The sequence below is a fragment of the Pecten maximus genome, chromosome 17 (genome assembly GCF_902652985.1).
Source record: "Pecten maximus chromosome 17, xPecMax1.1, whole genome shotgun sequence".
Taxonomy (NCBI): Eukaryota; Metazoa; Mollusca; class Bivalvia; order Pectinida; family Pectinidae; genus Pecten; species Pecten maximus.
Window position 1 is genome coordinate 21,909,719 of NC_047031.1, and position 27,839 is coordinate 21,937,557.

The 27,839-nt window shown below is 35.8% G+C and overlaps 1 protein-coding gene across 2 annotated transcripts; it reads left to right on the plus strand.

The window, feature by feature from the left end:
- LOC117315403 lies at positions 1-27,338 on the plus strand. 2 transcript variants are annotated; one of them, XM_033869582.1, is made up of 2 exons: positions 1-431; positions 21,480-27,338. In XM_033869582.1, exon 2 carries the CDS (start codon positions 22,014-22,016, stop codon positions 23,700-23,702), a length of 1,689 nt encoding a protein of 562 aa, XP_033725473.1. In that variant the 5' UTR covers positions 1-431; positions 21,480-22,013; the 3' UTR covers positions 23,703-27,338. The 2 variants fall into 2 exon arrangements, with proteins under 2 accessions (XP_033725473.1, XP_033725474.1); XM_033869583.1 differs by lacking the exon at positions 1-431 and adding an exon at positions 2,249-2,411.
- The last annotated feature ends 501 nt before the right edge of the window (positions 27,339-27,839 follow it).

Here is a 27,839-nt window from a genome sequence, read left to right on the forward strand (position 1 = left end):
GAAGCGTGAACATTTATAGGCTGTAAAGGAGCTCTTTAATCCCAAATACTGGCTCTCTAATATTAAATTTCACCTCTATACATTGCCGTCACGGTTCAGCGCGGACTGGTGTGAGAGGCGAGAATCCATACGAGTTGTAAAGGGAGCTGTCAAACTAGAGATAATGTATGTGTTAGCGTATTCATTTGTCTCGATAGCGGCTAGCTACACTGGCATGTAAGACGTCGGGGAGGACACCGGCCCTTCTGTGTGTGGCGGAGGGATGTACACTTTAGATAGGTAAACAGTCCGGAGATGTCTGATGTTCACGATTTGTGGAACTTGTTATGGCCGTCATAAAAACTCCAGTTTATTTTGTGAAAACATGTGTTTTGAGTCATTCCGGAGGAGTAATACCGTGATCACGGATTTACGTTTTGGAGTGTAACTAGGTAGGTATATAGCATTCACCTGTCATCTTCTATAAATATAGATACTATACAGCATGTAAGTTCGAGCTGTTGTGCATGTGCTTTCTACGATAGGGGAAATGGGTACACTGTATAGTAAACTAATTTTCCACGTGTCTGTTTTAGACTGAATGTGCCCTACATTGATTTTAGTCACCTCTCTCTCTCTATATATATAAACAATACACAACAAAAACTTCTAGCTTGTAAACATATGTGTTTTCTGAAGAACAAGTTTTCTTAATAATCAAGGACATTGGCGTGCATGTGTGTTAGGTTATATATACAATACGTCCATTTAAGTCATAGCTGTGATGTCTCCTGTCATTCATACCTGTAAAATATACAATCCACAATAAACTGGGGATCCGGTATACATATGCTTTCTAAGATAGTTAAGGGGGTTACATTATGTTTAACCAAGAAAGACAGCTCTCTTGTACAAGTTTAAAAATCGTACAACTACTATTAAGTGGTTCCCGTAATTTTCGCTCCATCTTTGACAGAGTTTTAACTTATAAAGACGATAAATTTACTATTGTACACATCAACATACAGACGTGGGCGCAATACACGTTTAAATATCTCGACTCAGTAAACGGCCCGAGGTTTATGGACAATCAGTAGGGCCCAGACACGTATGTTATGTGAACTTACGTCCCCGAGAAATATCCGAGTCGACGGTGATCGTACCGGGCTCGTAAAGTTATAAGTCTGTAAACAGCTTGAACCCTCAGTCTGGTTAGATCTGAACATTGTGCCCTGGCCGGTTTCGGATTGTCTGTCCACCTGCAGTTGTCGTGTAAACATTGTTGGGATATTTGAATCCCGACCAGTTTAAGCCATTTCTCTCCTTAAACAGCATGCTTCATGTAAACAAACAACTCGAAGTATTCTATCATCATGATCATAGAAGTTAGAATGCTACACCATTTTAGAACCAGTGATGTCAACTCTCATCCAAAACTAAGAACTTCTAATAATTGGTAGGGGATATGCCGATACTGTGTTCTTTCATAGAGTGATAGAATTCCTGTGACAATGCATCCAGTCCTAAAATCGTCCGGTTTGGATACTCTTTCTGTGTCGCGGAAAGTTCAACCATGTCGAAACTGTAACCAAGCTTTCACCCAGCCTTCCAACAGAGGCTGGTTTGGTACCAAAGGTCTATAGAGTAGCTATCTGGTATTTGTTTGGGCAGTATTTGTGAGTCTAAGCTTATAGCACATTATTTAGCAGGTTTTGTCTTTTAGAACGGAATTTGGTGTCTTGTGGAACGAAAAGTGGAATTGTGTTGGTCTATAAGCACGATTTTTCTAAGTCACGGTAATTGATACAAGTATGGTAGATGGTATTTTGTGGGCCTATAAGCACGATTATTGTGTGAGTCTAAAAATGCACGGTATTTTGTGGGTTTATAAGCACGATATTTTGTGAGTCTATAAAATATGGTATTTTGTGAGCCTATAAGCACGATATTTAATGAGTCTATAGATATATATGGTATTTTGTGGGTTTATAAGCACGATATTTAGTGAGTCTATTGATATACGATATTGTGTGGTCTATAAGTTAGTGTTTTGGTAACTGGTCTGTCGTGACAATGTTTGGTATTTTTCTAATACCCGATATATCGTCGGATGATTCTGAACAATACAGATTACAGTCACCTCAGTTCAGTAATACCGGCGGTACGGATTACAGAGAACTGAATGAGAGTGGGTTTGTAAAGCACTAATGCTGTAGGTGTTTAAGTCTTAATAATCCCCTATATTTATACACTACCAACATTTGTCATACAACAAGATCGACAGTCGTCTTAAGACCAGTGTCAGTGGTCCTTGTGTCAGGACGGATCATACAAACCCTTCTCGTACTGTGTCCGTGTGTATATGTTGTGTCCGGGAGAATCTGTTGTCCCGGGGGTAGGGGATTCTTTATACAGGACGTTTACACGTATTGGTATGTATATATACAATATCTTCCTTAAAACAAACGGTGTCTTTAAATTTAGGATGTCGTCATGTTGTTGGAATGTTTATATTACCTGCTAATCTAGCGCTACGTACAACCGTATGTACCTGACTACTTGTACCTGGTATGTATTTAATTTAAACAATTTTTATTCACGACCTCGATTAAATAAGAACGAATAACTGACTAGGCCTATATCAGTTCCGTAGGTACACCAGAGACGTATAAACAATTATGTTCCTGCTCGATTGTGAATCAAAATGGACGTGATTCACAGACGAAGTAAAAATCGTCAACAAACAACAATGTAGAAACGATCATTTCAAAAGTCGATAGGGAAACCAAGATTTCAGAGTTGTGAAAGATCGCTTCAGATTTTTTTCTTATTTATTTATTTATTTATTTATTTATTTGTGACACCAATTATTTCAGTAATTTGGAGCTAGTGATGGGAATTCGGTTGCAAATTCAAAATCGATCATGGGTTATAATAGAAAAGGTCTTCTGATGAAATTAATCGGTTATACAATCGGATGACAGTTTATTCAAATTTCATATAAAAAGAGAAAATTATCTGTTGTTGTTATATCATTACTGTGTAAATCTAATTTTATAACGCCTAACTTATCCAAGATTCACTTATACATGAAATACATTTAAGTTTATGTGAATAATTGATATCTTTATTATGTATTTAAAGTAGGATATGAAATATGTTGAACTAAAACACACACATAGTATCAATGTACCAATGATTATTAAACATTTCTATCGACTGTAGGATCAGTTGATGGATGTTTTAACAATTCATATCCCTCATGGTATAGGCTCAGCTCTTACGAGAACGTCACACAACTGTTGACATAGTTCAGTGTTTGATTCTCGAAAGGTGAGCGATCTCTATAATACCCTGACAGATTGTACAGGGATGGTACTGAAATATGACCAAGTCCATCTCTCGGACACATGTACTGTATCGGATTCAGATGGACTCTCAAGTTTGTGTTTCTTGGTTGTACTAGATAATTTTAAGATTTAAGTTATAATCAAATTTGATAAAGTTCTTTTTGAATTCAAAATATTTTGTTAAAAATCAAACATCATTTTAGGATTTAAAATTGCTGTTAATGGAAAAAGGCATTACAACACCCATATTACGTCAAACAGAAACCTAAACATGGAAATGTTATTTAGATCTCTGGTAAATATTTGAAAAACTAAAACTCAAGTTTGATTTTAAACAGTGTGAACGTTTTGTAAACCTTGATATAAAAACAGATGTCTCTGGGTTATTCAAGGAAAGTAAAACTGACTGATAACAGGTCTCCTTTCGTGGCGACAATCGAGATCCTCTGTGTCAATATTGTGTTGGACAGAGAAACACAGGTATGGCTCTATTCACAGTCACACCCCTCGGTCAGACATCTCAACACGCTGTAACGTCGGCCTTGTAGTCTCGGGGTTAAATCACGTATTTTACAGCGACGTGAACAAGACCGCCCATGATCCATGACTATGATGACATATTTGAAACAAATTGCTAGCACATATGAGGTCTTCATGAACTGGTAACTGTTTTCATAATTTGTTTCCAAATCATTTTATAAAAAAAAGTAAATAAATCATGAATAAATAATAAAAAAAAAAACCCATAAATTTCTATAATGTCAGTTCTCGTCTCAAAGTGACATTTTTGTTGAAAATGTTATTAATAGATTAGAAAAGTATTGAAAGAAATGTCTAATGCTACTTCGACGAGTAGTGCTTCAAGCATAGAGCTACACCATTCAATTTAATCTACCTCTTTCTAATGAAACTATCAACCATTTTGGCAGCAGGCAGACATATTTTATCTGATGATGCGCGATGCACGTGCACACATGTCTATTAACTTACTCTGGTAATTGTAAAGGATTGCTACGATTTATGTTAAGGTATTTATACGAGGTGTCTATAATGTGCGAACAAAAGCTCTGATAATTGTTGAATAAAATGTAGAGAAAGTTCTAATTAGCGGCAGGGAACCTTAATGTACATTAAGTAAATTAAGTGTGAAATAAGAATTGTTACAGAATATAATCGGGAAAAAATAATGATATAAATAGCATGTATACGTATATTGACTGAACTTACAAGCAGCTTGACGTTACAGCAGAAATTCTGATAAAGTCGTTACCTAGGCAACGACTGTTAACATATACGAAATGTAAAATTACAGTAATGTTTTCTAAGACAAATCAGTGTGAAATCGTGATATTTCAACAAAAAGTACATTTTTTTTTCAATTTCTTACATATTTCGATGGCAAACACATTCTTAATGTGTTTTTAGCTGAAATTGATTCATTTTGTTAGATATGAAATTGTTTAGGACGATGAATTACTTTTATCTGACTTAATTAAAGGAGAGGATTTGACCCGTATACAAGTACAAACCCGTATTTCTAAAGGCATTTCTCTGACGAATAGATCAATTTAATGATTATTGAGTAGGATTTTTTTTGTGACGACGGTGTACCGTGAAATCTAGTTATAAGATCTTGTACGAAAACCAGGGTCCATTTAGATGTATCATTTATCAGTAATGCCTGGGGCTAGATACCTGTATATCTTGTCGTTCTAAAATAAATGTTTAGCTAATGTGTATAGAAAATAACTAATATGTATAGAAAAAAACATATTACTTTTTGGTTGTAACAGTGATGAATTTAAGTACTTCACTGTTTCGCTATTTGCAGACTTTCCCATTTAATATAGCTGTTCTTTCCCCTCCAGATCGAAGAGATACATTATATGCAAAGAAAAGGAATACAAGTTTACATAAAATGTTTTAATTAAAGTTTCACACTTAAATTCGAAACGATGTTTTGTATGTGGGAGAGCTAAGTTGTTAATAAAATGGCCTCTTCCATTTGTTTTCGAGAGTATAATTGGGTTTCCGTTCTTGTCTCTCGGCATTGGGTTCGTGTCCTGGTGAGTTGATATTTGTATATCTGTGTAAGGTTTCTGTAGTTTGTAATTCGTAACGACTGTGACAGGATTTATTCCCTATCTCCAGTTGTGGCTCAGTAATTAATGTAACCACGGTACCGGGTCGTATTTCTGTACGTAATTAGAGAGTATACCGTCTGAGTCACAGGTGGCCTTGTCGGTACTGTTGATGTCAGCGCTGACACAAAATGGCTCCAGATGTAGACATATAAGTACAGTCTGTCATATAAAATATACACTAAAGCTGAATAATTTTAATAAATTTCCTCAATAACATAAAAAACATGTTTGTTGAAATCAGGCTTGATGTGACCTAAATGATGGACGATACTGAAAAACTTCAAAATTTACCAGAATAGAACAAAGATATTTCTTGTCGAATTTTCGGGCCCATATTTCCCAATTTGTTCCAAAACGAACCTTGAATGGCGCTGTAGATACTTTTTTTTAAAATCCATAAACAAAATGTCTTGTTAAATTTTTCCAAAACGAATAATGTTGAAGCATATTGTAGACGCCAGTGAATAGTTTTTAAGAATAATTAAAAAATAAATAAATAAGAAAATATGATAATTAAAACCAATATCAATATTTATTTTTTATTTGTGACCCGATATGGCTAAGGTAATGCCCAAATGACTATAGAAGCGGAGGATGTCATTTGTAACCTTTGCTATATACATCCGGGTCTTTGAAAGTAAATATCTTCCTGCTGGTAAAAATAAAACATTAACAATTTGATAACCTTTTAATCTGGTCACCTGATAAAGGTTTACAAAATCCTTGCACTCTCTGGACTTAAAATATACGATTATGTTTATTGACTTTCATTTGAGTTTTATGCTAAAAATGCTGAAGTCTCGAACAATGGTAAAGATTTCGTTATACGTTAATGCTGAACCGAACTACCAGCACCCACTGTAGGGCGGAAGCTCTGAATGTCAGCCTGCACATAAACCTCGCCATAAAACTGAAGATTACTTAAGGGAATATGTATCTGTACTTTAATGACGTAACAAAAAGTTATCGAATCGTGCATGTAGATATAAAATCCCTGTTTGTGTGTATGTATGTATGTTCCATAGAGACAACTTAAGTTGGAACGAATAACGTAAAAAAGTCTGAACGAATAAAATATATAAAACTTGTATCTGTCTTGGATCCGTAGGGACTAAGCCTAGGCAGATACATGTGCATAGTATACTACAAGTACAGTTTTAAAGCTCAATCCTGAAATATGCACACGCAAACAAGAAACAAAAACAAAAAACAAACAACAACAAAAACAGAAAACAAGACAAAAATCCCCAACAACAACAAACAGTGCCCTTGGCGAAGCAGCTATTTTTTCATATTTTGAAATGTCCATATTGCTGGCATAGCATATCAATTAGATATGTTCATACAGTTCGACTCGAAAGGGAAATTTAACGGAAGAATATGCCTGAATATTTTAGTAACTGCAATATTCAGCAAATATTTTTAAAAACTTGAAATGTCGTCTTTGTTGAGAGACGAGTTCCAGTAGGATACCCCTGTCGCTGTGGTATATAATCCCGACTTGTCACCCAGGTCGGAGACTTGACGGTCTGATCCTGGTCCTGATAGCAGGGGACCTAGTAGTGCATAAACCTTGACATGGTCAGACAGATTATTGAGTAGCGACACTGGGCACAGTTAAAGGGCCGCGGGCAGACCCAGGTATTGAAGTACAACATGTACCTCACGTGACTATGAAATGTTATGACAAGTCAAGGGCGAAGACATTGGTATGTAAACTCCGGGAACAACAATCAGAAATGTTAACGTAGGCCTTGACAACAACAATTAATCCAAATAATATATTGTTGTGTTGTCAAATTCTTAAATATCGCACGTGCTGCACCTGGTTGCCTTTTGAAACAGATTTATGTAGTTTTAGGACAATCTGCCGTGTCTTCATTTGAACAAACAACAGCAACAACAATGACAACAACACGATAACAACGACGACAACATCAATAACAACGAAACGACAACACGACGACAACAACAATAACAACGAAACAACAATAGCAACGACTAAAACAACACAAAAGCAACTCAACATCAATAACACTAACAACACGATGACGACGACAACAACAAAAATAACAAAGAAATGACGACGACGACAACAACAACAACAACAACAACAACACGACAACAACAACAATAACAAAGAAATGACGACAACAACAACAACAACAATAACAACAACACGACAACAACAACAATAACAACGAAATGACAACAACCACACCGACCACAATGCACTACAAACCACAAAGTAAATTGTAGTTTACTTATTATTTATTATATCAAAACAACAAACAACAACTCTAAATACCAATCTAAATTCAGAGTCGGAGAGAGAGATAATTTCCGCAAAATCAACACACGAAATCAATTTTATTCAAATATTTTGTTCCGCTTGTTTCAACTTAATTAACCTCCATAGTGATATTAACACACTATACAACGCAATCTGTATCCGTGGGTATTTGGATCCTGTGGGTATTTTGATCTTGTGGGCATTTGGATCTTGTGGGCATTTGGATATTGTTGGTATTTTGATCTTGAGGGTATTTGGATCTTGTGGGTATTCGGATCCTGTGGGTATTTGGATATGTTCTATATGGTGATATAAGAACAGTTTAGAAGTTCTAGGGGGCTGTCGGTACTGCAGTGGGGTGAATGGTTCGTTGGATTTTAGGAATGCTGTATTTTCAATATAAAAGAGTTTTTAGACTGTATTTAATTTCACGCATGTGTGGATGGTGTTTCTATAGCAATTGTCCCTGTCGAAGTTTTGTGTGGGGTCCTCGCTCTGGTGCAGATACCGCGCGCTCTCCAATATGTACAGCGGAGCGATCGCTTGCAATTAGGCGCTGAACCGTTATGAACGGAAGTACGTAGACAAGTACACTGTTTGCATATTATGTATAACTCCGGGTTGGTATTTGTTTTCTTCTCAGTGAATTGTGGCATTTCTAACAATTCTATGTGCTATTTTTAAATCTTGAATCCATTGATTTCATTCCAGAAAGCCTTCAGATGCAAAATAATTTAACTTGTATGTATCAGAAATCTTTATAGATAGTTATTTTGTTATCTGCTTACCTAGAAAATTGGCAATTACAATCAGAAAGTAAACACACAGCTGTAGTATGATGGAGATATATTTGTGGTATTGGCTCAAATAGATATGTATATTTAACTTTGCTTCTGTTAGTGGCGGGGAGGGTTTAGGGATGGAAAGGAATGAAGGACCAAGTTTTGAATAGGGTAGTCTTCTATTAGATAGAGGGATTCCTGTATGGACGTTCCTGTAGTCACTTTTGCTTAAAGTAAATCGTTTATTTGTTCAGCTCTGTATGACATAGATCAATGACCAGATTTGTCCCAAGACATTTTAGGATAATCTTCCATAATTGCTGTTTATTTCACATTCAACCAGACTATTAACTTACGAATAACTGACCCTCTCCCGCTGTCTCGTCTCTGTTTACCTACATCCGCTTATAAATATCCTTACATTGTAAGTTTTCGATTACCTTGAAAGAGTTGTCATTAAAAACTTTAATGTTAATTTAGTTCTTATTATTTACGTTGTGACCAGCACGGTGTGTGTCCAGAGTTGCCTCGTGAGGTGCCTAATGTGGACCCCATACGGTGATTTACTGAGGCGCCTAATGTGGATCCATGCGGTGATGTACTTCACCCTGTTGTACTGGCAGTAGCACTTTACCTATTTTACCTTTGTTTTCTTGGTTTAATATCTTTCAGTGTGATCTCTCTCAAATAGACTCGCTGTTTCCTTATGTGACACCAGGAGGCCTTCTGGAAATTATTGTGTTGGTAATTCGAACAAAATTGGTGAAATAATTACTGTACACACGTCAATTCTCTTCAATTGATAGGGTAAATAGGAATTGTTAGACTCGGGACAATGGCTTACGTATGGTCACCTCACTTACAAGATAAACTGTCACCGTTCGTGTCCTCCGGCCATCGGTCAGTAACTGACCGCTACTGATCACTGTTAAAAGATAGATGATTGACCATCATTGTCATCGAGAAGTGAATAATAGCCGGACACAGTCGGACAGGGCTGGACAAACAGATGTCAAAGTATGATATATAGACAGACGGGGATTCCGAGTGAGAGAGTAGAGGATTCCGAATAGAGAGGGGAGATTCCAAGTAGAGAGATCACCACAAATCCCATCCGGATTATGGGGATATCGCAATATTTTACAACAATTGTATATATTTTACAAGGTATTGTTGTATTTCGTTGGTGTCATTGTCTGCTAGAATCCACACAACTTATACAGCTCCCTCTTCTTAACGGAATATATACTGTAGATCACATATATTTCGCGTGGAATTCATTTTGGCGTTAACACACGAAGAGAGTCAAACGCGAATTAGAATCCTTCGCGATTTTTTGTACAAAAATAAAACCTTGTGCTTGTCACCAGGCTAACGGATACCGATATATTAATCGTAAAGAGTCTTTGGTTCTAATAGCTCATCATTCGCGAATTAAAAGTCTTTTCTAGATCAGCTTTTCGCGAAACATGTACAATTGTATTCGCGAAAATGTATAAATGAGGTCAGTTCGCGATATAACTTTAGTTCGCGAAATCGTATTGATTTACAGTAATATTTTGTGTAACTACACTTAACGAACTCTCTAAAAGTGCTACATTTTACCAGACTATATAGATTTCCACTTCGGCAATTGATATAATAAATCAAACATCTATTTCGTCACCCCAGCATATATCTTATAAAATATGTCGCTTAAAGGAAATGAAAGTGACAGGTAAACTCACCAAACTTATGTATGTGAATTACGTTAAAACAAAAACGAGCGCAGGTGTATGCAAAATTATGCAAGAACTCCTGACGAATTTTTAATTAGATAATAAATAATATTTATATATAATAATTAAACGTAGGATTTATACTAATTTAAAAGCTATATATATTCCTGAACATTCTTGTCAGGTGTATAAATCATACAGGCTACGTTGTCAACATAACTTACCTGTGTGTTACCTGTATATGAATGCTTTTATCTTACCTGGCTGCGAAATGTTTTATTTTTATAAAATCGACCCTAAACTTGGTATGTGTGACCATTGCCCTACACAGACTGACTAGTTTGAGGAAGTTAGTGGTGATCGGTACAAAAGTATGTCTGACATTCCGAACACAGGCTTACATAAATCTCATTACCGAGGAGAACACGCCCATACACAGATATTCTACAAAGGACACGGTTTGTGTTACGAGAGATTACCAGCTTAGAAACAGAAAACGTGCAGTATAACTTAAGTAGGAAAATTTTCATAATGATATTTTAAGTAGGATAGTTTTCATATATATATATATAATGAACGTTCCCCGATTAAATAAAAAAAAAATCATACTTTTGCTAAAATAAATAAAAAAATAAATAAACAATTAAATAACTTTATCTCATTCTCATTTAGCTTAGAATCAAACATTTTTTTTTGTAAGCTTTGAATGAATGACTGGTGGAGAAATTGTAAACCTTACTCTTATGCTTAAGCTGAATAGACATCAGTAAAGACACTGTCGGTTAGATGTTTAGTATTATTTATTTAATGATGTGTCATGGAGTCGAGTAAAACTTGATACAACCTAGCCCTACGGAGAGTTAAATCAGCTTTGTTAACAGCAATGATTTCCTAAAATTATCATAATTATTAACACTTGACCAGCAAAATGTCTTGGGACTATTTGCTAAAATATCATCGATTCATAGCACAGGGTATTCACTAATTCCGAACACCACGGTACTTAAAATAGACATATCTGGGGCCTTTGGGTTGGGAATTTATGTCAAACCCCTGTGATTTAAAATTTTACATTTTAGTCTTATAAAAAAAAGAACGGAATTTAAGATTTAATGAAAACTTCGTCTAATGACTGCGGACTAGTGGTGTTCTGACGTACGACATGCTCTCTATAAAACCAATACTTGAATCACTGGTATTCAACTAATACTTGCGTCTGAAATGGAACCCTATACATGATAGTAATAATCGAAAACTAATTTGGCCTACATACTTTTGTACGATCTGTCAATAGGTAATCTGAAGTCATACCAATAAAATCTGCCGTAAAGTCAATTAAAAACGCCTTAAAATAAGTTGATCAGAGATTATAGAACCGCTAGGGACGTCGTGTGTACACGTACATGTTGTCTGGAATTCGGGTACAGGGAGAACGTCTGGTCAACTTTAATTGAAATTAATTCACATCTAACTTAAATTTCTTTAATATAATGGGTTTAGCGTGATGCTCATGTTTCAATCGCCCATCAAACACACAGCAACGGCGACGACAACGACGACGACAACAACGTCAACAACAGCAAAAAATAAATAAATAAATAAATAAACAAAAAACCTCAGCTTAATAAACGCCCTTGGTCATTCTGAACAAAAATTGAATATGTATATTCAGACTATTCTTGTTTATATGTTGATTGTATGATGTAATTATTCTATTTGTGAATCTTCATTTGTGGAGGAAATAAAGAGAATAATAATAATAATAATAATGATGTACTGAAGTACTGAACTGTCTGGGTAAAACATAAGATAAATTATAATTTTAATTACAATGCGTTAATTATCGTAAAACATGCACGAATGAGTTTATATTGGACATGTACTGGAGATATCAGACGGAAACCTTAGATAAGAATACGTATTTAGCAATAATTCATCAACAGTATAGGGCATGTTGGTTACATGTATAAGGCATGTCTGTTACACATATAAAGACACCCAGTGTTTTTAATATGATTCAATGATATTTGATAACACCACAGTATACTGGTATACAGGTAGACAATTCACCTGTAATTACTGAAAGAGTATTTAAGCGGGCCCACTGGAGATTTACTTTATTGAGCAGGTTTCAGGTACAACCGCAGTAAATATAATATAATAACATTAACTCATTAAACGGGTATTACCCAAATATGACTAGATGTTGATGTATTTTAATGTTTTAATGAAAATATGCTTGTTTTATGTAAAATATATGTATCAATACCTGAAATTTTAATAATTAACATATCTGTATCTGTATAAGATCGATATTCTCAAAAACTCGAGTATTAAAATATTTTGAAATTTTATGGACTTTTCGATTTAAGCTGACAATACAACTTACAATTAAGACTAAAATCACTTACGTATAGATCTGACAGAAGATTGCTCTGCTATGATTTACACATATTTGTGGTTGTTTTATTTGAATATAAGATTGTATGATAATTAGGTGCTACCTACCGTTATACGAACTACTCTTACACTAGGTTGATATTGCGTGATGGAATTGGCCGAACGGGAAGATATTTCCAAGTTTCAGAAATGTTCTTACGTAAAATCTGTAATACAAACCAATTATCCTTTGTTTGCTCTGTGAAATAATCACATCGAATAATTAAAAAATCAATAAACATTTTAATATCTTTAAACTGGGTGACTCACAGAGCGGAATTACTCTGCCCGGATTTTACACCGGCTTACTTATAATTTACGACCGAGTTTCATGTGGACAACTGTTGAATGTTTTGTGTAACAAAACAATTCTATCCGATTAAAGCTAGTTACGATACCACAATACAAGTATAAATATTTTCATAATTAGTCATAGTGTGGGAGCTTACTACATTCTATAAATAATCTACCTAATATAGTCCACAGCTGACCACGGTCCACGGCTGACCACGGTCCACTGGTCAGACGGGTATATTGTACATGGTTCTACACTTTGACATTGGGTGGTGTTAGTTTATCCTAATACCGGATATTTTTTGTATGGCGGAAAGAGCGACTAAATCTGGCACGCAGGAATGTTGTGGTTTTACATTCCCGGGGGAGAGGGAGAAGTGGGGACGGGTAGGGTTCTAAATTGGTTTTACTTGAAAAGTGATATACTGTTTGGATTTAAGATTATTATGTGTTAAAATAGAAAATTTATGAAAAATCTATAGGCCATTGCTGTCTTTGATGCGGAAGTCGACAAAAAATTATGTAATTTTGAATAGTAGTTTTGAAATTAAATTGCATTTTCATATTAAGCATGCCCTAAACAAACTGTCTTCAACACTATGTAAAAATGTGTTATTGAAATCGATAATTTAGATTAAAAAATAATTTTAAAACACTGAATTTCTATTAGAATAAACATGTATTAAACCAGACAAGTTTACAGAATGTCACTTCAGCCTAACCATAAACTTAGCCATCGAGTCACTACGACCAAATATCTGGACAGACCTCCGTCATTTGTGTTAGAGTGGATTACCTCCCCTAGTATCATTCTCTCCGCTCGGCGGCGCGCGTTAGTCTACTGTCATAACGTTACTCCTCATTACTCGCTTCTAATACAACTCGCTGAGTCATTCTCGCTTCTTATTCCACATGACATACAAAATTGAATTTTCATCCTACTAATAATTGGGTTTGGTGACGTCATCATTATCTAGGTCGATAACTACCAAATCTTTCGAAAGCTAGTTAGATGCAATTTGAAAATATATGACGTCATTTGACCTTATCGATTGACCGTTTGACCTTATAAGCACGTGAGCCGCACGAGAAAAGGGACACTGGTTGCAGATGAAGCCACGTCTTCGACAAACGTAATTAATGGGTCAGCGAATCAATAATTTAATTAGGGATGTTAAGGGATACTAGACAGCTTAGGGTGCCTGGTCCGTGATTAATGAGATTTTTATCAAAGCCGAGTCCGTAAGTGTCTGATATACCCATGGACGCCTTTGTAAACTTCAGATGTTTAAATTGAGTAGACGACTTTGATAGTTCAGCTAGTTTCACCATGTAAATTACGCGAATAGTTTTTTTCATTGAATTTCTGGCCGTATGGTGATGACATGAATTGGCCTTTTCTAACTGGCCTTGGTGGGCTGTAAAACTTTTAACATAGTGATTTGTCGAACTCTTCACGTCCGTGCAAGTTAATGAAGACTATTGGGAAGTTTTGTAGCCGTTATCACGTTTTCATTAGGAAATCTTTTTATGAAACGAAGCACTATATCTTTGATGATCGTTAATATTTCTAGTGTTTCCATAGCAACTACCTCGTTTCTCATTTTTGGAACTTAACATTCATGATTGTTTTGACTTAACCCAGATGTGCATAACAGGTACCATCGTTTAAATAGAAGTGCTTATTCTTTCGAAACACCTGGTCTTATTATCTTTTCTTTAAACAATATTGTATAAGTATTCAAGTACTTACACACAACATTACAATACAAGTTACATATATACATATAGGATTGGAAAACAATCTGAAAGCTTATACTAATTCCTGTCCTATTTGGTTTGTCAATATGTTTCCGTCGTGTATCAAGTTTGATTTGTGGTTTTGTTTTAAATGCTTATATATTATCTTGGTATTTATTACATGCATGAACGAGTTGTGCATCATTTGTTGAGTTTGGGATTCGGATGTGAAACGAAGGTTGCTCCAAGGGGAAGCAACTCGAACCGAAACCTACCAGTTCCTCATACTCGCGTTTATTCTCTATTGTCATGCTACAGGAGAGGGATAAATACAGGAGAAGGAAAATGCAACGGCTATATCGGGACTTGAACCCTGAACCTTCGTTCTGCAAACGGACCTTCCTGCCAATCTGGGCAACGGTGACCGAATCATTCAAGTTACGTTAAACCTACGATAGACATATTTGATAAGGCAATGTTCTTTTTGGCTTTCTGATTTATCGTTGACTTTGAGCATGCATGGGATGTCTGATGTCTTTAACCGCGAGGAAGTGTGATATACAATGTATATTGATTTAAGCGCGTGAACTCTAACGGGTTGCATTAACGGTCGGGTTATCTAGGTCACCGGGATTAGTGAGCGCGCCCCCTACAGGCCATGTGCAGTGACCGGACACTGTTCTAAAGCGCCCCAAACGAGATTAGATGTCGGGACCAATAACGACACTCGACTACACAAGGGATCGATCTGGTGATATCTTGGGAGTATAACAATATCTCTGGTGACCTAATATTACAAGTACAAGAGAAAAGCGACACGTTCTCAGCGTCTGGAAGTTAATGCTACCTCTGACGTAAAATTAGGTAATACAATCCCGCCAAATTCAATCAGACAATTTGCTTTGCGAAAAAAAAAATCCACAATAACAAAGTTAGCGACAGAGGAAGAAGTAGAACGTATATAATTAAAAAAACAAGAGACCGGAAACAGATTTTCCGGTATAATCACTAATTTTGGTTGTGATATTTAAAGTAAGTACATTGTATTACATAATAAAAAAAAGTCTGGACCGATTTTCCGGATGGACGGGGAAACGATAAGACATGCCTAGTCGGGAGTTTTTTTTATTTTAAGTATCAGTAGTTCCAGTTCTACATTTGTTTATGGAGTGTCAGGGATCTCGTAAACCTAAAATAGCCAAATATATATTTGCGCGATCAAAGATTTTATTATTTACTGCATATCATCAGACATAATTTACATACTTCAATAATGAAAATATCACAACCGTGTAGACGTATATTTAGCAGAATATTGGAAACATCATCATCACTGGTCCTTCGGGCAAGTTTGAGTTCAAAAGTACTTGTCTAAAGGTTAAACATAGTGGTTCAATTACATTTGTATACAGAATTAGTTGTAAATTGAATTAACTCTAGGAAAAGGGCGAAAATACAAGAAGTTTTGCACGTGCTAATCGGAAAAGTACTGTAGTCACCAATATTTACTTGCACAATGATATGCTGGGCCCGGTCATCGGACCTGGGTTCTTATACAGGAAACAGGGTTAATACCAGAATAGGTTCTGAATATTGTATTTGTACAATGTACATAAACAATTCCAAATTAAAGACGAGAATGGTATGCTTTCAAATATATTGGGAAAAAGTTGCTATTTTGATACCAATTGTTCCATAAATGCATTGTACGTTGCCACTGTATGAGGCTATCGTCGGCCGTGGACTCCTAGGAGTTAGTGTTTCGGTGGTGTAGCCGAGATATTTATGTTCCGATATCGACTTTCACATAACATGCTAAGCTGCTAATCGATCGCTGCCCCCGGGGACTGATATTGGGCCCCCGGGGAAGCAGAACATTATTGATGTATATGATGGATGAAATGCCAGTATGACTATGAAACCCTTACCGATGACGTCGCATGTTTTAGGCACAATTGACAGTCAGATGTATGGTAAAGGGCGGGTTGTCAGGGGATTTGCTAGTCGTTCTATTTCAAAATCGCGACATCAGGCAACTTTGAATCGCTAATACCAAGGATGTATATATATATGTATAGATGCACGTACATTTCTGACATTTCCACTGCATCGACAGACATGTGCATGATTGTGTTTTAGATTAATGCCGATCAATAGTCACAATGATTGGTTTTTTTTGACAAGTTGATAGCTATCCGGATATATTTCTAATTAGCGTTGAAGGGTAAATAGCGTTGAGACTATGTTTTGTATAACATAGATTGAGAGATCTCTTCGCGAATATCCTCATGGTTCAAACCGATTACGCCGCCCCAATGTATAATTTATCTATATACTTTCGGACCCTTGCCACGAGGGACTTGTTAAGGCCTGCACGTGCATAAAAATCGAGGCATACGTCACTTCCACATTGACGTGGCTATGTACGTTCCGTTAAATGGGACAGAGGCCATCATTGAGCACAAATAACTAGAATCTATTTGTATGCATTGAAAACACATCTTAAAGAATTACCCATGGGGTTGTATGCCGGAACAAATGACATTACAAATCTATATGTAGATATTTTCTATTCTCGCGGTAATGGTTTCTTTTGCGTCCTGGAAACTATCGAATCCGGCCAGAATACTTAATACCGTGAAACAATTTAGGCCGTCTAAACAGAGAGACGTTTACCGGGAACAAATATCCGGAAACGTACAAATATACGAAGGAAAAGCAGCTTTATAATTGATTTGAAGGTCGTGACATGTGTACAATTATCAGCTTTACTTATTTGACAAAAAGATTTTCTCATCGAGTTGTACTACATGTATTTATATCAAAAAGATTTGAACATCAGAAAATAATATTCGAAAATATAAATCGTGCAATGAAGTTAAAAAAATGGTATATCTTAAAAATTTGGAAAATTGTTACATTATAAACATTTTAATTGTCGTGTCTATAAAGACCAGATTAATTTTATTAGTGAATATAGATTGTAATAACCGTGGTGGTGGTCGGTAGGCACAGTGGTAACACAATGGAAACACAGTAGTTACACATTTGCCTTTCACCTAGGCGGCCGGGGTTCGATTCCCCGGGGAATCGGACGTGAAAAGGTACGGGTCGCCTGTCCGACCACGTGGGTTTTTCCTGGGTACCCCTGTTTCCTCTCACAGTAAGACCCCTTGTATGCTTCCATGCAAACAACAATAATGATTTATATAAGTTGTTATAAATTGTTTCACATTTGATGTAAAATGTATAAAGTTTGCAAAAAAAGCAAACGAGTGAATTTCAAACCTGAAGTACAATAAACTTGTCAATTAATCAACTCTTACTTCATTTTCCGAAATGCATAAAGCATATATTTGCTACATTGTATATCAACATCGACCGATGTATAATCAGTATTTTAAAACTCTAAACATTTGTTTATAGAACATTTTTACGGTATAGACTCTTGCCCACTAATTTTTAAACCCCTTTCACTACTTATTAGAAATCACCGTTTAATGTGGATGAGATCTACAGATATATAGTACATCCATGAAGCTGTACCGAACCTTGGTCCTCTGTGAGGTTAGTTTCTCGTCCTTCGTCCAGAAATCGGACCTAGATAAGTCAGATTTGAATACCAGTCCTTTCAAACTATACAAGAAGAGACTTCCATTTCTCATTAATATGCATATATTTGAAAACAATCATGTTTGTCAATAGAGGTAATGGCGTTGGTCATCGATTCTCAATTTGAATACGTGAATGCGATGGTCAGAAAGGCATAAAAAATACATTCTAATACAAAACAATGTCGGTACTTTGTTGAATATTGGCGATAAAAAGCATCACTTGTCACCAAGGGGGACTTTTTATGGTGATAAATGTTTTATTGTTTATTAATGGTATAAAATTCATAATACTTTGTGTTTGTATTACATGGCTGGTGTACCTGGTGATTTATACCCTGGTAATTTATAACCGGGGTTAAATAGGGTCGCGCAAGACATATTAGGTTTACTTGTAAATTTCTTTATTTATATAAATACTTTCAGCTGTTAATGAAATGTGAACAGAGTTTTTAAATAATACAACCGTACATAAAATCATTAAAAAAGATAAATGTATATTGATGTCAAATTGGTAAAGAAACAGTTCGAAAAAAATAAAGAAAAAATTTATAAAGGTCAATACAATTTAACCAATATGATTTAGAATAAGATATGCTATTGAGCCTCGTGTGTCCAGGACGATTCTCCCTTCTTGGGCCTCGATAACGCTCGCTGCATATTAATGAGGGGTTGAATAGCCATTAAATTTGTATAATAACAGAGTAATTAATCATTATTGCTTTCTAACATCCAAAGCCGCCGCCGGACCGGAATGGTTGAGCGTGCTATAATGGGATACCGAAATGGCGTATGCATAATGATATTAATAAGTGACAGTTTATATAAAATATTTTGATTGATAAACGAGAAGATTTACCCCGAGGTAATATATATTATATACAAGTACGTCTTTGTGGAAAACTGGCGTCTTCTTGGTATAATTATTTATAACGCGAGGAGTTAAAACTATACATCTGTGTATCAATGATGATGTGTATTTCTAATGTTTGGGGTTCGATAGGTCCATAATAAACCTGGACAGGCTCAGAGTTGGTAGACTATCAGTCCCAAATTTCATCAATACTTCCCAAGGAAATTCTTATTATTTTTCCCATCGGAAAATATGATAACATTCGAGGAGAAAAGTTTTACTCTTTTATTGTAATACGTTTTTATTGTTTTTGTTTTGTTTGTTTTTGTTTGTTATTTATTTATTGATATATATTTTCAGTCAAGAATTTAAGCTAGGAAAACATTTCTTACTTAAGTATATTTTAAAGTGTAAAACGTAAGTATTTTTATGAATCCCGCTCCAGATAGTATAACGCGTTATTAATCCCTGAGATGATTGTGATTCTAAGGAATTTCTTGTAAGCAAATAAAAAGGTGTGAAAAAGTGGTGGAGGTCATCTATACAACCTGAAACCATTAGATGTTTGTTTGTCAAAGATAAATATTTTTTTTACACATACATATGTGTACATCAAGTGAAATATATAAAATAAAAAAAGTTATAACTTAAGTTTATTTTAGCAATGTTTTAACGGTGTACCGCCTGTCACTATGAAACGTGCGAGTACAGCCCTTTGATGGCAGTATAAGGTATTCTCAAGTGGTTCTGACATTGATCGGTGTTGAGTAGAGTTTGTCAGACATTGACGAGTAGGTGACAAGTGTTTGTTGAGATCCATGAGTATGTCCAGTCGTCAGATATGATAACAGTTTAGGACACTTACATCTGTCCCTGTCGTAGAAATGAAATCAAGCTGTACCGACCGTTAGAATGGGACTTCTCCAAGTAAGTCCGGCCGGTGTGGAATATAAAACTCATTTTTCTTCTGATGTAACAAATGTCAAAATTGTTGGAACTGTCTTAATGACGATTCTAATTGACATTTCTTTTAAATCTTAGTTATTGAACATTTTCTGACTTTGGAGCTCTTTCTTTCTTTATAAAATTTAAATTCTTGAACATTTTGTGCATTTGATGTCATTTCTTTCTTTCTTTCTTTCTTTCTTTCTTTCTGTACACAATTAAATTATACTTTGATATGATTTTTGAGTGATTTATATGATGCAGACATATTTGTTTACCTTTATATTCATACACGATCGTGCGTTATCTTGTGTTAAAATATTTTGTATTAACAATAAAAAAAATATCAAACTGATTCACACTTTATAAAATGTCACTTATTTACTTATTATACATGTACCAAAGTCATTAATCTTACTTACCCGAGCATATACACATTTTCAATCATCCCTGAGCTGTGATACTATTAATCATTAAATTATGATTTTCCTTCGTCGTGAACACCTGCTATCGTGATCATTTCAGAACTTACAGTATAGAACTAGGGGTATTTGTGTAACACCTAGTGCATAGTACATGTACAGTACTTAAAATAAACATTTGACCGGTTCAAGACACAAACGTCAATTTTCTTAAATTAAATTTAGAAATATTAAACACAATAAAAACTCTGTCATGAAAATGAAATATTTGTGTATCAAGGAATTCCAAGCATTTCTCTGTTATCAAGGCTGACTATTTACTACTAATTTAAAAGGTAATCGCTATCCTAAGTACCCTGGGTGTTTTATATAAAATAATAAAAAAATGTTTAAAACTATTTAATTTTAAAGCATTAAGCACGGTGACCTCCTATCCATGTTGTATTTGAATATTTTAATACACTTTTCAATAGTTTGTTATTTTTGAGTTTTAGTACAGATCGTGAGTACTAGTATAAAATATTTCATTAGAGCTCAAGTGTGTCTGATGTACCATCAGTGTCACCGACAAAAATCATTTTCACTCTCTCATGTTTCACGGACCAAAATAATTAACCTGGGAACGTTTTAACATTCAAAACATCTTTTGACAGTAACTGTACAATAAAAAGTTTGATACATAAAAAAATAGAACTTGGATTTTGGATGTGAAGTATGTTTATGGGTATTTATAGAAATATGTTTTGGGTATGTTAAGCTGACAATGCTCCTCGAGATAGGTCTGTAAGTCCCTGTTGTGACGAGTTATTAGACTGCTAATGTGTTTGACGGTTGTTTACACACGTAATTTGAAGCTCGCTGCTATCTCCTTGTGTATCTTTTGACTTATTTCTTCTTTTCTGTTCTCAGGTACGTAACTGCGACCTCGCCTTCCAATTGACGCGGATAGACAGTCATCGAGGGACTGTGTTTGGAATCTCCGGGACAATTAATAGTGAAGTTTCAAATAACTCGACCTGTATCCATGTAAGGACAGAGCGGTGTTTGTAACAGTTGCCGAACTCTACTCAAAGAATTTGGATTTCGTTTTGTAAGGAAACTTACACCATGTGACAATCAACAGGAGGTGTCGATTTCTCTACTCTCGAGCAAAATACACCGACGGTTTACATGGCTCTTGTCTGTAGGACCTCAAATCCAGGTCACATTGAATAGCGAAACATCATACTGTATAATTAGTTGACCATATGAAAGGTTAGGTGTCCATCATCTGTCACGCTTGACTGCACGCGACAAGCAGGACCCTTACAACAATTTTATCTACCAGAAAATTCATATTTGATAGATCAAAGAAAACCATTTAAAAGGACAGTGACTGGTTCAGTGAGTATTTGTGCTAAAAGGAAGAAAAGCAGTGTCGTTGGATTTCGTTAACAAACCAATATGGCGGCGCCCTACGACTTAGGACTAGTCGTTATGGCATGTTGGTCAGTTTTGGCCGTCATGTCAGCGGACCCAAGTTGTGTTTCTAAGGGTCAGTTATACACAAAACTTCCATGGTATGGTTACTTAGTCCAGAAAACATTTCACCCTAATAACGCAAAAATCGAGTACCAGATTTCGTACCCTGTGAGCGAAGGAAGTGCTAACCTTCTTATTTACTATGACGACCAGGTTCGGAAACTCAAGGACGAAATGTCGTGTAAAGAGCGGGAAAACATTCTTCCGGCGAAAAATAATCAAGTGATTCCACTGAACGAGACCGGACGGTGTACCGTATGGCGGGATAGCGGGGAACCTCTCTATGTTTGTGTCGGTGAACGCGTATTCAATTCAAGCTTTCCAAGGACCTGGTACTTTGCTGTGAGCAAATGCTCAATGAACAGTTCACAATCCTTGAACATGAACTATTACTTCAACGTCACGGGATATTACGGAGCATGTGAAGTTGATCCGCTATCGAAGACGGTCATTCCTGCACGCGTTGAGGTAGAGCCGGATGTCAGTGTCATTGTGGCGCTTGGAGTTGTTTGTGGTGTGACTACAATAGTTGCAATCGTTTTCATGATATTGTTTTTTCTTGGGCGAAGGCGACGTAAAAACAAAAAAGGTGGATCTGTGACGTCATCACAAGCTACTATGACGCAAGACATTTTTTACGTGAATCCTTCTTTGTCGGATCGTGAACATTCCGATTCGCAATACAGTCACAGTCAGTCGAGCGGATCGGAGAATTATTACGAGGTCATCCCCGACCGCCGGAGTTACGAAAGTATCAACACACAACTCGCTCTACAAGGACATGCCATTAGAGGTCTTAACTTGAACGCGGCACACTTGAAAGAACAAAGGAACTCGAACATTCCCGCGTACATTCTCGAAGATTACCCACCTCCTCCCTACCAACCTCCTCGTGGGCTCCACAACATCCACGCCACCATGCCAAGCGGTCTGCATCACAGGCAATCTAGTGCAAACGCAGTGCTACAGGGCGGGATAAGTCACTACGCGTCACGTGCAGGGACTCTCTCTGTTCCAAATAGTCACATGGCATCTGGTGGACGACCATCCATCCATCAGCTGGCCGCTAGTGGCATACACCCTATGTACCGACAAAATCGCCTAGTACAGACAACTCAAACCGAGGCTGCTGTGGATACGCACACTGGGCAAAAACAGGTTGTCAACGCGGGGGGCAACAGACTGAACGGTACCCCGGTTCATTCAGACATTATTCAACAAGCTCTGAATAGGCAGCCACTGGTTCACGCTACGAGCCAAGCTAGCACTGTTCAGAGTTCCCCGCAGTCGCGTACAAGTGACGTACCTTTGACGTCAGATAGCGGCACTCAGCCGATGACGTCATTCCCAAATGGAGTGCCCTCGTCAAGCACTCAGACAACACCGATACAAAATTCAAACTTTGTCAGACAGCTGACAAACAGTGGCGCAAAGTCCAACCAACAAAACATTCAGCTTCAAACATACGGGCAATCTAAGCACCAATCACAAGGAAGCGGAAGTGCTAATGGTAACATTCCGAACGGACGCGCACCGCAATATCCGAACAGTAATGTTGCTAAGTTACTACACGATGCTTACCGGATTCAACAGTTTGAAACAACAGCATAACAAGTGTGATGCAATGACGCCATTAGACATTTTATTGAATGCATGACGTCATGTTTTTATTGGACGCGTTTGACGTTCTAGCTCAAAGTGTAAATTCTTGCAGGAGAGAAAAAAAAATAGAAAAACATATTTCGTCTCGACATCAGGAAATACAAGTGTTTTGTCAAATATGATTAATGCTTGTCTCGCGACAGATAAATACTAGGCGTTCCTGGCAACGTCATTATGGGTCACCTCATCTAGCGGGTGTATTTGTGTCCGAATCAAAACTGATAACTCGTCACTGACGGGTTTAAATCGTGTGTTACCCAATCCTGCAGAATTAGTATTATCCATTGTGGTTTTGAAGCGTGGTACCTTCAACAGATGCAAAGGTCATGTAACGTAACACTGGGCGAGGAGGAAAAACAAATTAACTTTTAAAGTAGGATCCACAAGGGTTCCATTGTGACGATCGAGGTCTGATATTAAAACTGTGACCACAACAAACTTATTGTGCAATCATTTTATCTTAGTTACATCCAATACAATTCTTATTGACTCTTCACTGCGGGACTGTAATTCAAAATGACGGAGCCCCGTGCAGTGTGGGTAATTTATGGCAATATTTTGTGTTCTGGAGCATCCAGACACTCCTACCCTAATTATATAACCAGAGTCGTGACGTCATCGTATTGTGTGTACCTGTGTGCGTTACAAGTGAATTATGTGGTGTGAGAGGTCATTAGGGCGGATGTTTTTAGATTTCAAATCTATTTCGGGTGAGGTTATGTTTAAACAAGAAAGGCTTGTTAAGATAGCGAGTCCCATTACTTTCTTCTGCACTCAAATACTGAAAGGTTAAATTACTGAAGTAAAAAAAAACCAACATGTTGATTCAAACACAGTTATTAGTAATGCTTTTTAGGCAATAACTTTTGATGAATCAAAGGTATTTCAGGCGACAGTGTTAAAGAAAAGTTTAACCAAAATACTCTATATCGAACCTCTCTTGGAATGTATCTAGTGAGGAAAAATATAATTTTTTAAATACAAACACACACATACTGTATCACTATATATATATTGAACGGTAGGAGATAGGGAGAGCTGTTGGACTCTTTACCTTAATTTCATCTGATTTTTAATTCGGACATTTTATATGTGTGATACTAATGTTCTTGTATTATAGAAAACTCGATACTCTGGGTTGTCTCTTTAATCTGGATAGTTACTATTAAGATGTACTTTTTTATTTGTTCTTTCACTGGATTTTCGTTTTGTTAAAAACAACAATTTGTCGGTTTTAACGCATAATGTGAAATCGCTTAATTACGAGGAAAATTAATGATAGAAATTCAAAACAGATAAAATTTATGACATTTTTAAGTGAAGATTTTTTAAACACCTCGTGCATGGACGAACATGTACATGTGTACAAGGTTTCGCTTGAAATCCTGCACAAATTGCGTGTCTGTCTTGTTGAAAGATAGATGTATATATAAATACAAAATTGCTTGTAACACGACATCGGGCATTGAAATTTGAACTATACGTCTGGCCCGTAAATTATTTCATTATTTTTTTTATTGTGCACCATCTCGGGAGTATACATGTAATTTTGTATATATACATACCGAACACAAGCAGAGTTCTTATAGTTAAATCGATAATGTTACGTAGCTTTCTGTGCGTATTAACTAAAGTTTCACAACATTCCATCAAATTCTCCTCAGTTGGCAAAATATACGGCTGCAGACCTGTCTAGTTTACACTGGGGATTTATCTGTCTTAAAAAAAGAACTGTCCGTAATAATACAAGGTGCTGTTACCATGGCAACATGTTTTAGTTATTATAGCTGTATGTAACATATATGCAGAGGTGATCAGGAGGTGTCCGCCTAATAGAAACCCCGTATTATGTATACTAGACATATTACCACAATCGGTTAACATCGGCTTATTCCGACAGAACCGCATTTACAATCGGCTGATTACGGTACAGCCGAAATGTGACGAGTGTAGTTACGGAATTAGCCGAGTTTTCACGATTAGTTATAATATTTATAATTATATTCACAGGTCGCTAGCTTCAACTCTGATATTGTAATTGTTAACATACATATTAATTTCTTTTAAATACTTTTAACTGTTTATTTTATATTTGACACTTTTAACAATATATCAATATCTTATTGTTTTATTTCAAAACTTTTTATGGACAAATACATGTACATGTACAACAAAACCTGTTTTCTATAGAAAACAAACTTCGAACCTACCGATTTAAAAAAAAAAATTATTTGTATTTTGTTATAATGTGTTCAGATCCAACACTCATATATTAAATGTTGAGGTTAATGAAATACCTGTCATACCAACAAACAACCAATAAACAAACGAGTTTTATTTTTAGTAAAATGACCGATAAAGACCACTGGTTGAGTCGTGTGAGAACAAGCGCCCCTTCCAACAAGATTTCACTTAATGTATTTATAAATTTCTGATCATTCGAAAACTGAATTGTTACTTCATGGACACTCTTTAGAAGTTATATGAAGTTTAAGCTGAGATTTTTTAGCGAAATGATGGACTAAACTGTATCTATAAAGCAGATAGAATGTGTTTGATTACACTATCAAAGTCAATATTATTTTATTCGAAATTTTATTTACGTTTTGAAAAAAAACCGTATATCAAGCAACGTTCATCAGAATTAGAAATACAAATATATTTTGAATGCCCTAATTATGTTATGATCAAATTCCATAAGTTTATTTGAAATATTTACATGCATGTTTTGAAAAAAATCAAATATAACCTAAATATTTGCAAAAAATAAAAAAATCATTACTTCATTAATTGACACTTTTATACATTTGAGAAACAAAAGTACAAATATATAGTTAGACTAATACTCGAATAATTTCTTTAAACAGATTATTAGTTAAGCTAATATGTAGATTAACGGATGCCGGTTTAAGTATTGAAATGTGCTGTACAAGTTAATTTAACAATGACTGAGTGGGTGGATGTGTTTTTTGTTATATTGTTGTTTTTGTTATTGATCTGTGTCAAATATACAATTATTAGATGATTGTATGTATAAATATTATATATAAATATATATATCTTGATCACGTGGTGATCACGTGACGATTTTTTCACATTATTAATTAAACATGTCCGTCAGAAACTGCAACTGGTTCGTTTCACTGCACAGAAAACGCGCTGACATTGAAATGACAACATTTAACTTATAAAATGTTGATTTTGTTAAGTCTTTCTCTTTAAGATTTTAAATTCATGATCTTGATGTTGTATCATCGATTAGATATTTATCGATATCTGTTTTGTAAACATCCTGTTTATTAGTGACCTCTATATCATGTTGGTCAATAAAAAAAAATTGGAAATAATGACACGTTATTCAAATATATATAAGAGAGTATATGTGCGGCTATCAATTATATTTTACCTTTTAACACGTTTCCGAAGTGTTCCATGGAAAACGAACCAGTTTGTGTGCTACTGACATTTTCAGCTGTTTTAAAATCTCGTGTGACTACACGAGATATTTTATTCGGCTCTCCCACATCATTGCCAACATTCTTGCAATTTGCAAAAACAATATGTGACATTAAATTGTAGAAACTACCCCACGTGTTTGTTGTCTTACTGCAGTGTGTAGGGAAAAGTGCCCCACCAGTCGTAAACAAGGTGTCAACAATCTTATCTATATTAACACAGCGTCATCATGGACCTTAGCACATCCACGACCCCGTGTGTTTGACCAACTGAATGGGTCCAAATTTTATGAAAGATGAAAGTGAAATATCACCTTGAAAAAGGTCATATATTACCCGGATAAAGCTCCCAAGATTATTGAAAGCGACGTGTAATGAAGGTCACAGTTTCAACCTTGAATAAACAGTTTTAGAATGGATGAAGGTCAAATAATGCCACAAAAGCCTAAATGTTGCATTAAACAACGGTCAAATATTACTTTGAATGAAGGTCAAATATTACTGTGGAAGAATATAAGATAATACAATGAATGAGGTGAAATATAACGATACAGGGAGGTCAAATATTACTTTGCATGAAGGTCAAATATTGCCATGAATGAAGGTTAAATATTACTTTGGAAAACGATCA